At 35.9% G+C, this 13,452-nt stretch overlaps 1 protein-coding gene across 1 annotated transcript in view; it reads left to right on the top strand.

The window, feature by feature from the left end:
• The window catches only part of PTPRQ (protein tyrosine phosphatase receptor type Q), a 196,858-nt gene that overhangs the window by 34,774 nt on the left and 148,632 nt on the right, over positions 1-13,452 (top strand). Inside the window, exons 11-15 of the mRNA XM_046646540.1 lie at positions 3,295-3,472; positions 4,862-5,023; positions 5,128-5,307; positions 5,918-6,025; positions 6,151-6,432. Of these exons, the coding sequence (XP_046502496.1) occupies positions 3,295-3,472; positions 4,862-5,023; positions 5,128-5,307; positions 5,918-6,025; positions 6,151-6,432 (910 nt within the window). The remainder of the gene's footprint in view (positions 1-3,294; positions 3,473-4,861; positions 5,024-5,127; positions 5,308-5,917; positions 6,026-6,150; positions 6,433-13,452) is intronic.

Here is a 13,452-nt window from a genome sequence, read left to right as displayed (position 1 = left end):
GGAATGAGGCTGAGGACAGGACTCGAGAGTAGTTTAGGAAGGCTTGAGGTGAGTTTACTTTACCGAGCATTAGGAACAGAAGCAGAGTCAAGCCTTAAGGATTTGTGACCCAAATAATGAGCAGAAAGATACCGTATCTGTTAGGAGCTTTCCAAATATATGCTAATTGCAAACTTTTTACCATTGCTTGATAGCACAAATCATGTTATAATCTATAATAAAATATAGAACCATTTCTATATTTTATTAAGAATTTATTCTATATTAAGGATAAGTCAAATTTTTCATTGATTCAATTCAGCAGACTTTCAGTGAGTCTAAATTGATATAATAGTTATTTTTTTAAATAAAATCACATTGGCTAAAATGAAGATTATTACACATAGAATTAGGTTGGTTTATTTAGGTGGATTAGGAACTTAATTCTGAAGACTTCTAACTCTTTCACATAAATTCCAAAGATTCCTGGGTAGCATATGAGAGGCCTTTCATATTGATGAATTGTGACATTCCCTAACTCAATCCTTCTCAACCAGGGGCGATTTTGCTCTCCAGGAGACATTTTTCATTGTCACAACTAGGAAGATGCTTTTAACGTGTAGGGACCAGGGTTGCTGCTAAATTTCCTACAGTGCACAAGACAGCTCCCTATAGCAAAAAATTATCCAACACAGAATGTTAATAGTGCTGAGATTGAGAACCCTGGACTAACTCAATGAGTCCAAAACTTTTGGGAGTTGTGATGGGCCTTTTTTCCTTTCAGTTTCCCTCATTTCCACTCCTGCTTCTCTCAGCCCCTTCCCATTCCTCTCTTCAGTTCTGATTCTTCCTCAGCATTTTTGTTCTTAAAATTATTTCTTTTTCATTCTTTGAAAAACCTAATACCTAAAGAGGCAAAGTGTGAGAAATATTCACAACAAGGCACACTTGGTGATAATTAGTAATATTCTGGATTGTTCTGAAACTAATGTCAAATCATTGCCCTAGTTAGGGAGGGTCTTTCCAATGAATACCAGAATTTGGAAGGAATTCAGATAGTCAGCATCACTCAGGTCAACTCTTAGATTGAGACAGCAGTTTGTCAACAGAGGTGCTTAACTTAGTTAATTGATGGGATGCCATGGTTTAACTCTCAATAATTTACCTGACATGAGGTATGAAGTATTGAGACATTTAATGCAAAAATCATATTCGAGGGGGAAGTTCTTTGTACTACCTCAGTGTACCTTCTATAGGGCTTTGTAGGCAGTAGGTTCTCAAAGGGTGTCTGATTGATAGTGGAAACAGCTGTGTGGTTTGGACATAAACTGTTGACTGGAATACCAGAGCATCTCTGAATTATGTGTTTGTGGTTCATGCCCACTTTGCTTTCCCTGTAGAGGCAGAGCTGGTGTGCTGTTGGAAGATAGAAGATCTTTAGTTTGTCCCATATAAAGTTCACTATCTGGAGTTCTTTATCACATTTTTAGAGTAAATCTTACGGGTGTCCCCCTGCGTTTCATCACAATACTTTTCTAGCTAAAGATGTAACAAGATTTAGATAATTTTACTTTATAAATATTATTTGGGGAACTAGAGATTTCCTTGGATCTTTTCTCCATTCTTTTATGTCTCAGAAAAGTTAATATTTAAATGACTTCTCTTTGTAGATAGTTAAATAAGTAAACTACCTTAAAATTTCTTGCCTTCCTGAGGTTTTTTTCCTGTCTACTATTTTTTAAAAAATAGTAAGTTCTTTGTGTTAATAAGGAATAAAAAAAACCCTGTTTTTAGCTCTAGGAGTAAAGACAACCCAAAAACATGTAAGATAATTGAAAGACTGGTGTACCAAAACTTATAAATAAATAAAACCTGTGTTATGAATTAATTATAAATCCTGAGGGTACGAGAGCATGGAATTGAGAAGGAATAGAATAATTTTATTTTTTTAAAAAAAGATTTTGGAGGTGAGTTTGAAGCAGAACTTGAAAAAGAATTGACCAAAAAGACTGTAGTTCTGGCAACACTTTTTTTCAAAACTATTTTATTTTGGAAAATTTCAAACAGGTGCAAAAGTAGGTAAAAGCATCTAATGGGCCCCTATTTACCCATTACCTAGAGTCAATAATTGCCAACATGCTATCATTCCTGCCTCAGCTGTCTCCTGTTGTCGTTGGTGCTGCTCAGATGTATTTTAAAATAAAGTACAGACTTCACCTCATTTTGCTCCTACATGCCTAAGTACGAATCGCTATAAAACATGGACATTTAAATTCCTTCAATAATTCCATTATCACAACTAACAAAATTACTAATGTTGTCTTGGTATCATCTAATACCGAGACCATATTCAAATTTCCCTGATTGTCTTCAAAGCCTACGTTGACAAGTATGTTCTAATCAGAATCTAAAGTCCACACATGGCATTTGATTGTTAAGTCTCTTAAGGCAACATTTTCTTTGATTAATGTTTAGCCTCATTTCCAACGTTGACAATCTACACAAAATATCTAATATTATTTGGCCAAAACACATTTTTCTCATTCTCTTTCAATCAGTTATGCTGTGTGCAGAGGGAGAAGGGGGGCAGTCATCTTTTGTCCCAACATAAACCTCTACTGTATATATCTGTAATCTGCTCGTGATGTTTTCACTTCGGTGTTTACCATTTTGGTGAACTTGACTTGTCTGAAGTACATTATGGGATCTAGGAACAATCAAAGTTACCTAAAATATTCCTTAAGTCCAGAGCCTTGGGCAGGTCTTCCGTGATCCCTATTTGAAAACTATTCCCATGCAGTTTGCTCATGTCTGTGACTTCACTTGATTTTAGATGAATTATTGTTACTGACATGTATCAATAATGCAGGCATGCAGGGCTCTCACACCTTTATACAAAGGAAGCTATATAGACAGCAAAGCAAAGCACATTTTAATAAGGCAGTATGCTTAGAACACTTACTTTTTTGGGGTGAGCAGTTAAAATATTTTAGTCATGAAAGCTTTACATAAGTGTGTCTAATTTTACCAGAAAGAAAGTAACTCAAGTCAAAAACAAATATCTACTTCTTCCCACAATACAGTATTGGTCTCAAGGTATAGGAGTGATCACAAGGTGTTACAATAATGCAGGATTTTAGTAGCTTCAGAATGACATCTTGGAATGTAATGAAGATAAACGTCATGAAAATAATATTATGTTTTAAAAAACTGTGATTCTAAAATTACTGGTTTTTTAAACTAGTACTTGAGTGAAGCCATTATTAAGTGTAGCTGTCAAAAATGGTCTCTGTAAATATCTAATTTTAATTGCAGTATATAAACGACCCCATGGCTCCAGAAACTGTGAACACAGTAAAGTCCATGGCAGGATTATTTGAGGGTTCAGCAGAGATGTCTTCTGACCTGTACTCGCTTGCTTCAGTTATTTATAACAGTCATCCACATAACTTTCCCGCGAGGAATAGAGCTGAAGACCAGCATTCAACAGTTGGTAGGTACATTTTTATGCCCTGTGAAGTATATTTCAACCGCCAGCTAGCTGTACTAGCCAGCACAGAGGTGAACCTTAGCTTCGAGTTCAGCCAAATTATTGATGGTTCATGGGCTAGAGTCAGATTTTTTTCTTTAACTGTCGGATAACCTTGTGCAGCAAATGGAAATGCCACACAGGCGGGAGCTGGCCCCTCCTAACCCGTTTGACCTTCCTCCTAGACAAAGTAGCACCCTAGAGTCTCTGGCCAAGCTGCATAGACAATCAGTTATTACAGTTGCCAAAGCAGGTGTGATGGGAAGGGATTAACATATCTTCAAATCATTTACAAGCCTCGCACTCTCTGCAGCTTTTGACTAATAGGTTTTCAAATGTCACTAAAGGTAAATAGGTCAGAAAGTTACAACTCCAGTGCATGGGGTGATAAACAGGTGTAGGTGACCCAAGGACGTGGTGATGTCATTAGTGTATACACTTGCTCTTCGGGGTCAATGGATCTTATTGTTTCTAAAAGGAGAATGTCATATGGGGCAAATTAAAAATACTTGGTTAGAGGACACAGATCTAAATTCTCTCTCTGGTTTTTCTAAAATGCTAAGTGAGAAGAATATTTTTTTCGTTGTCTTTTCTCTGATTTGATATTAGTCCCATTCACATTAAAAGTGTTATATTATTTTACTGATGATATAAATAGTCAAAAATATCACATTACATTCTATATATGTTTATTTCATTTACTGATCTGTTTTCCTGCACAGAGAGGATTGAAGGCAAGGCTCAAATTTAACAGGTCCACGATTTCTGACACAGATGTTTCCTTAAATACTTCAAGTTTGGCATAATTGCTAATTGACATTGTTGGAAGCACAAGTTCTAAATAAATTAAAAAATCTAACATTATTTGAAATCCTTGTTCAGACCTATTTATGTGTCAGTTATCCAAGCATGCTTGCTTGAAAGCATTAATGGACTTAGTAAAGGCATGGTGAATTTTGAGTCCAAATAAAACTCTCATTTCTATAATTTTTCATACTATAACCTAGCATTGACTTATAATATTTCGATTTGATATTATTGCCTAATTGTCTCTTAAGAAAAAATCCCTAGCCAGTATCTTTTAGAAGGTTATATTTTCTCAAAACTGGAATCTCACGTTCCAGGATAGTGTTTAACAACCAGCAAAACTATATTATGAGCACAAATATAGATACTGATGGGGGATATTCAGCATATCTATTATTAATTATATAGATACCTTTCATATCAAAGAGACATGGAAAAATTAATGAATAATGTGAAATCAGGTTTAAAATTTCACTGTGTGAGCAAAAGTGATTTTGATTGTGAAGGTAAGCACCTTTTTTTTTAAAAAAATATGATTTCCAGTAGGAACTACAAGGAATCAGTATATCACCGACATTGCTGCCGAACAGCTGTCTTACGTTATCAGGAGACTTGTGCCTTTCACTGAGCACATGATTAGTGTATCTGCTTTCACCATCATGGGGGAAGGACCACCAACGGTTCTCAATGTTAGGACAAGTGAGCAAGGTAAGAATGTATTTCCTTTGAAATAAATACCTGCAAATATTGCTTTTGCACATTGTAATAACTTTTCCTTTCATTCATATTAATTGTTCATTCTTCTTTTCAAGTGCCAAGCTCCATTAAAATTATAAACTATAAAAATATTAGTTCTTCATCTATTTTGTTATATTGGGATCCTCCAGAATATCCCAATGGAAAAATAACTCATTATACAATTTATGCAATGGAACTGGACACAAACCGAGCCTTCCAGATGACTACTATAGATAACAGCTTTCTCATAACAGGTAGAAAACAGTTGTTGTTGTTGTTGTTAACATTCCTGTTCTGATGGAAAATACACATCCCTGTAGGCCTGAAACACTGCAGGACACGTGTGGCATCATTCCAGATTTTGTTGTGCTATGCTGCCATGGATATCTTGAAAAACACTTGCAGAAATAACTTGATTGAGTGTGTTTTCCCTTAACTATACTTATCCACAAAGAAATAAAATCATCAGATCACAAGTACCATAGGAATATACTTAACCCAGGGAATTTTATGTCTGGTTCATGGAAATAACTCAGTATTGAAGACTTGAATGAACGTATGTAAAAATCAGCTGAAGGAATTCAGCTGACATAGCGTTTGTGCCAAGTCAACTATTTTCCTTGCAGTGTGCCAAATATTACTTTTCAGCCTCAGATTATCACCTTAGTATTTTAGGAAAGAACTAAAACATCGTCAACATGGAGTCCCTCAGCCCAAGGAATTTTGGGAGATTGGGATTATAAGTAAGCTAATTTAGAGAGCCAGTCTCCGAAAGAAATAATTTTCACTCGTCCTGTGTCAAATGGCACTAATCCCAGAATGTTATTTTAAGGACTTTAAACAAATTGCCTGTTGTCCTTATAGGGTTAAAGAAATACACGAAATATAAAATGAGAGTGGCTGCTTCAACTCGTGTTGGAGAAAGTTCTTTGTCTGAAGAAAATGACATCTTTGTGAGAACTCCAGAAGATGGTAAGAATATCAGGTGCAGTTTAAGAAAAAGAATCAAGTAGTGTTACGTGTTTACTGCCTTTAGTGTCTGAAGCAACAGGCATGACAAAAAACCATGTATTTAAAATTTGATTTTCTTCCCCCAGAACCAGAGTCATCACCTCAAAGTGTTGAAGTTACTGATGTTACTGCAAGTGAAATAAGTTTGAAGTGGTCACCACCTGAGAAACCCAATGGGATTATTGTTGCATACGAAGTGCTCTATAAAAATATAGATACCCTATTTATGAAGAACACCTCAACAACAAGCATAAGTTTAAGGGACTTAAAACCTTACACCCTCTATAACATTTCTGTAAGATCATATACCAGATTTGGTCATGGTAACCAGTTATCATCTTTACTCTCTGTAAGGACTTCTGAGACTGGTAAGTGTTTTGTTTGTTTGTTTAATAATTGGGCCTGGCTTGGTAGTGTAGTGGTTAAGTTTGTGGGCTCTGCTTCAGCAGCCCAAAGTTTGTGGGTTTGGATCCCAAGCACAGACCTACACACCACCCATCAGGCTGTGTTGTGGCAGCATCCCACATACAAAATGGAGGAAGATTGGCATAGATGTTAGCTCAGGGCCAATCTTCCTCACACACACACAAAAATAGCATAATAATGAAGTAAACATGGCTGACAACTGCCACATTGTTTATATTTTACGTAAGCTAAAATTTCTTATTATTCTGTTTGTATAATCCAGGAATTTGCTCTTTCTGCTAAAGTATGGGAAAAGTTATGCTATACCAATTTTTAAAGTCTGATTTACATATAAGGGAACTCCAAAATAAAAATCAGTGATGTTTTTTCAAATGAAAGACCTTGAGAAACCAAAGATCCTTTCAATGTACCTGCAAATTTGGGGTTGAGTAACTGCTTACCTTCAAATTCGGTAAAAGGAGAGACATACCCCTAAGAATAGATTCCTACACTCTAACGAGGCATGTAGATAGATAGAGGCACAGAGTGGGAGCACACAGAAAGGGCATGCCTGGAGAAGCCTTAAAGAGGAGCTGGCATTCAACCTGGATCTTAGGGAATCAGGTGGAATGGACATTGTCAAGGTTGTTGGGTGGGCGGGGAGGGCATATCCCATCTAAAGGAAATGACGCGAGCAAGGAATTACTTGTGTTTCAGTTTCAGTGATGTGAGAGCAAATAGCATGTAGCAAGACATTTTGTCTGATGATCTTAGTGTATCATTTATATTATGTTTATAATCATATATTGGAGCATCATTCTTAGGCCAACTCTATAACATAAGATGAGAATTAAGAACTAAGTGTAAAGTTACTGTTTTATCTCTATATTCAAAAAAATAAACATTAATTGACTAGCTACTGGCTGAACCATATGGAGTTGCTATTTCTATACATTGTAAATGGCCAAATATGTGCAATTTCAGATGGTTCAGCCAGATGCTGTAGGTGAGGCCCTGCCCCTGACCTTGAAGATCTAGGAATCTAATAAGGTAGTTTACCTTTGAACAAAAGTATCCTCTAGAGACTGGCCAGAGAAATTAATAAAATTAGATGGCACAAAAGTGTTCATAGAGGATGGCAGTAGTTGTAATTGCAGGAATAAGAGAGTAATGAAAGGAACATTTTTTATCATCATAAGTTATCCCTTATGGTGAAATCTAATTGATGTTAACTATATATTGGCCATGTTTCATTGCTTTTATAAATATTGTGCTTAAAATAAGTATTTTTGAGAAAAATATCTACTCTTTACTTAACTGCGTTTTTTTTTTTTTACACTGGGTCAAGGAAAGAAATAAGCATCTACCAAGCAGGTTTTTAGCACCTACAAAGTACCATGCTCTGCTATCGGCTTTCACAGTCTTTTTAATTCTAGAATAAAGCATTAAGGTATTATCTTCATTCCTAATGAAAAACTGAGGTCTGAGAGGTTTATTTTTTCAGCAAATAATCCAACAAATAATTTATAATATGCCAGGCGCTACTGGGATTATAGCACTGTAGAAGGAAATGAATTTCCACCCTCCTAAAGTTCATATTAATTGGTGGGTGTTTAAATTGCTTAAGGTCACCCAGCTGGTAAGTGATGAAGCTGGAATTGGAACCTGAATCCATCTGACTGTAACGCCCATTCCCTTCACAAATACATGCTGTTTTGGAAGCCATTAATAAAACTGGTAAATTATAAAATATATGCAGGACCTTCCTATTCATTGTTGCAGTGATATTTTGCTTTTTGGGCTCTGCGCAGCATGAGGAAGAAAAGTAACAACTTTCAAAGATCCTGTTGTGACCTTAAACAATCACTACATTCATGAATGCTTTCAAATACTTGACTACTTAAGTGGTCACAGCATCAAGAACACTTATTTCAATGATTGAGTCTTTTGTTATTTGCTAATTATTACATGCATGTAATCTTTTACTTACTATTGAAAAAGTAAATTTAATTTTCATTTCATTATTTATTGTCTGAGCTTAATTCTAAAGGAGTGATAGTACACCTTAAGTGAATATAAGAACTTAACTTGAAATGTCGTTTAAAATGAGAACTTTAGTTTCAGAAGTGTCAGAAAACACATAGAACCCTTTATTTTATGGATGAGGAGACCAAGGAACATGAGTAAAATGACTAAAAAGTTATAGTGGATGAGAGGTAATGTTGGGATTTGAAAGTAAGCCTCCTGAACCCCATTTTAATGTTCCTGATTTAGCATGAAAAATAAAGAGAAAGGGGAAGCAATTCATGCCAGAGCTCACTAGCCCACTCATTTGGTTGGGTATAATTGGGTCATCTTGTCACTAGACTCTTCTGAAGCAAAAGGGGCCTAAAATTAGGGCATAGGTTTCGATGCCCATATGCCTAATTTCCAGCTCTGTCCTAAATTAGGTACTCTCAAAGTCTGTGCATTTCTTCATCTGGATGGAAATGGTGGACAATGAAATCTACACTAGTGGACTTTTCCTAGATCGTGTTTGCTTCTACTGAGCCACCAATTTTAGCTCTTTTTTGCAAAAGAGGAAGCTAGAATTTTAAGTAGAGTCTCAAAGTGTCATTTGAAGTAGGCTGTGCTCCAGAGCCACTATCTGTTCCAGGGTTCATATTCTTATCAAAGACAGTGAAACAACCTCTACTCTTATAAAAAGCAAGAGCCCACTTTTCAATATTGTTTCATGAGAAATTGAGGGATGTGCTAACTCAGTAATGTGTTACTGCTGCTAATTTCAAATAAGAGTAAATTATTTGTTGAAATATTTTATCTTGGTTTAGGAATCAGAGTTTACTAATGCTTAGAAGTATAGTATTCTTGTGCTCAAGCAGAAAGGATCAATACAAGATTGATCTCATGCGTGTGTATGTGTGTGTGTGAGTGTGTGTGTGTTTTAAGTGTAGAATGTACAGTTAATCAACAAACTTGAGATTAATTTGTGTTTTCTCCTATTTAGGTTGCAGCAATCACGTAAAGAAATTTAAGTTCTCATACAAATTACTCTTTGATGATCTATCTATCTATCTATCTATATATTCTCTTTCCTTTTTAAGACATACCTTTCTTTACAGTAAACCCTTAATGAAATTCCTTGAATATGTCTGATTTGGGGCAACAATCACTAGAGGATACTAAATTAGAGGTTGACCACAATTTTGTATATGACTGTATAGAGTTATTTATATTCCTTATATATATTCACTATTTATATTACTTTTATTCATTATATTCATTAATAGAATTTCTTAATTTCTCTACATAATATTAAAACTATGGATGCCAAACAATCTTTTGGCATACGCAAGGTAATTTCCCACTTTCTATTTTAGTATCAACATGAACTGAATACTTTCTTATTTTTAGTTTTTAAATAGATTCAGCTTATTCCAACTGATTATAGCAATTACTTTTTATTCATGAGTTGTCTGTTTTATACAATACTTCTACAATTGGAAACATTATGCTATTTGAGAAAACTCTAAGGGCATCATCAGTCTCCAAAAATCAGTAAGTCATCAAGTCTGTCTTGCTTTATTTTCCCTGAAGATTCCAGCTGTGGTCATCCTCTAAGCACAAATGAACAAAAATGCAAGCCTGGGGCAAGAATGCGTATTTATAGCCTGACTAGTGGTGGTAGCAGGCGACTCAAGAGAGGGATGACTTAGCAAATTCCAATGAGAAGTTTTCAAAATCAAAAGCTATACTGAGTTCTAAAATTCGAGCATAGCATCACTAATTCCTTTTTTTTCTTGCAATTTAAAGAGCTATTAAGTTCAATCTTATTTATTTTCCTTAGCCCTGTTTCTGTCATGTTTTTAATATATTCTGTATCATGTTGAACATATTTATTCACTGAACAGATTTGTATGGATTCCATATCAAGTGCTATTACTGTACCAGGCACTGTAGTCACAGCAGTAAATAAGACAACATTCCTACCTTCTTGGAACTTAGCATTCTAGGAAGGATAACAGGAACTAAACCAGGAAACAAATAATATATATGACTTTTGGTAGAGATAAATTTCATGAAGAAAAATTATCAGGAAAAGAAGAGAGAGAATTATAGAGTAGTGAGCAGGCTATTTGAGATAGAGGACTGAGAGAAAGCCTCTCGAAGGAGTTCTATTTGCCTAGAGATATTAATAATATGTGGAATTCACTTAGATGAAGTTAAGGAAGAAAAGTGTTCTGGAAAGAGGAACAGCAATTGCCACTTCCTGAAGTGGGAAAACACTTTATATGGTTGGGGAAGAGCTGAGCACTTCTGTCATTGGAGCAGTATGAGATATGGCAAGAGAATTAGCAGATGAGGAGAGACAGGCAGAGTTCGAACATGCAGATTCTTGGATGCCGTTCTAAGAAGTTTGGAGTTTAATTTTAATGGGAAGTTATTGGAGAATTATGAGACAAGAAAATGATGTGATTTGCAATTTTAGAAGTTTACCACTGAATATGTTGGATGTGAGAGTACAGAGAAAAATCAAGATTAACTACTTGGTTTTTGGTCTGAGTATCTGGGTGAATGACAGTGCCATTTACTGGATGGGGAGGTCAGAGGGAGAGGTCAGTTTGGAGGAAATTCAGGAGTTCTGTTTTGAACATATTTGAAATATCTAAGTGCCTGTCATGAAGTCAATTGGATATGTAAGTCTGAACTCAGGGAAAGGATCCAGGGTTGAATACATAATTTGGAGGGATCACCATATCTCTGGTCTTCAAAGTCAAGGGATGAGATAAAGTCACAAGTCAGAGAGTGTAGATGGAGATAAAAAGAAGCATACAAATATGTCCTGAGGCAATATGACCATAGATTTTGGGAAGTCAAGGAGGAGCCAGTCAAGGCCTAAGGAAGTGGCCAGTGAAGTAGGAGCAAAATCAGGAAATGGTCATGTCTTAGAAGGCAAATGAATGAAGATTTTCAAGTAGAAGGAATTTATTTCCTATGTTAGATGCTGCTGACAGTGAGGTAAGATGAGGGCATGCAACTGAGTGGTGGTTTGGCAAGATGAAGATGGACTTTATTGATGACTTCACAACAGTGGGTTTCATGGGAAAAAATGTGGGGAAAATGCCCAACTGAAGTGGGCCTCAGACAGAATAATAGATTAAAAAAGTGGAGAAAATAAGAAAAGGCAAAATTTGAGGAATTTTGATATAAAGTGGAAGCTAGCATGGAGTAAAAGCTGAAAGAGTGAGGGGAATCAAGAGTCCCTTGTTTTTACTGTGATAGAATGTGTGTATGTTTGCGTGTATACAATGATAGAAATAATTCAATGAAGAGAGAAAAAATAACAATACAACAGGGAGGGAATAAATTCAAGTCTAAAGTCTGACTAGACTAGATCGGTGGAATGGAATCTAGTGTAGAAGTGGACAGCTAGGCCTTGGAAAGAAGTTTGGAGAGAAGGCCGTTAAAGGAAAATTGGTGGTAAGAAGACAAGATAGTCCTCTTCTGAATGTTTTTATTTTCTCAGTGGGATGAGGGGCAAGTTTATCAGCTTTGAATAAAGAGGGGGAGGGGATATTGAATGTTTGTAGAGAGGGAAGATGGTGAAAACACATAACAGAGTAGGAGACTGAATTAAGTAAAAAAAATATAGACTGCCAGGTAGTGAAAAAAAATTCATTTGAGATTTGAAGTTATAAATTTAAGTGAGGCTAGTATGCGTGGAGTGGTATTTTATTCAGATATGTTCAGCTGTTAACATTGCAGATGTGGAACCAAAACTGAGTTCTGTTTAACTGAAATTGGGATTTTTACCAGAGAAGTAAGATAGAAAAAGGGGTAGATGGAGATTGCCAAAGAGTGAATGTGGTGATAGACTATGGACTCCAACCTGTGTAAGTAGTGAGATGAGGACATAGCGGAGGTGATGAACAGAGAAGATTTGAGGAGGGTCAAAGAATTGTTGGGTAGGCAGTACAGGGTGAAGAAGCTAGAAAGATAGGGGGTGGTTGCCAAAGAGGGCAATACTGGCAGTTGTTGGTAATCACAAGGTCTTGGGTGTGGCCATGACAGCTAGTGGTTGAAGTGAGGTGGAGGAAAAGCTTATTGGTATTATGGAAATCAAGGAATAGAGAGTCTAAGGAATTGGACAGCTCTTTTGAATCAATGTTGCCATCTCTAAGAGAGGTAGAGAGGAAGTCAATCATCCAGGAAATAAAATTTGTAAGGAGTTTGAAGAAGCGGCAGAGTAACTAAATGATTTTCTTAGGGAAGGGTAGATATAGAGTTCTTCAGGAAGAAGGAAGGAGAAAAGATCTGGATATGGTGAAGAGGAGCAATATATACAAACACTCAACTCCAAGGCCTTATGATTATAGGGATCACAGGAGAAAACCAAAGAGCTACCTGTTACCCAGGAGGACTAAGATGTAGTGTTCTCAGCAGGTCCAAGATTTCTTCATTTAGAGCCAGGTTAGGAAAGCATTCAGAGTAGTTGTTGAGGATTTTCCTCAATTTAATGACTTGGCTTGGGAAGACACTAGAGAAGATTTTTGGGTGTTTGGAGAGGGAAAGTAGGATTATATTCCTACATCACACTATGTATTGAATTACACTACTTCCCAAAGTTTTAGAAATATCAACATTCTTATGTCAGTTTTTTCTAGTAAGTCTTCCTTAGATGCAATACACTCAATAACAGTAAACAATTGGGACGGGGAGCATGACATCTACAGTTTCAAAGCTTCTGAATTTTATTTCTCTACTTTGCTAAATTTATTAGTGGCAATTTTTATATCCATTGTATTTACAATGCCAATAAAAAAAGGTTCAATTCTTTTTTTTGAAAGGGAAGAATGTTATAGCAGGACTCTATAATGGCAATAATATTTACATATTTAGTTTATATTGTTTAACCCCCGAATTAGTCATTATTTTTATTGTTCTATGCAGGCAATTTTTAAACCATTATCTTTGTAACTGTG

The sequence above is a fragment of the Equus quagga genome, chromosome 19, assembly GCF_021613505.1.
Source record: "Equus quagga isolate Etosha38 chromosome 19, UCLA_HA_Equagga_1.0, whole genome shotgun sequence".
Taxonomy (NCBI): Eukaryota; Metazoa; Chordata; class Mammalia; order Perissodactyla; family Equidae; genus Equus; species Equus quagga.
This window is presented reverse-complemented; position numbering and strand designations above follow the sequence as displayed.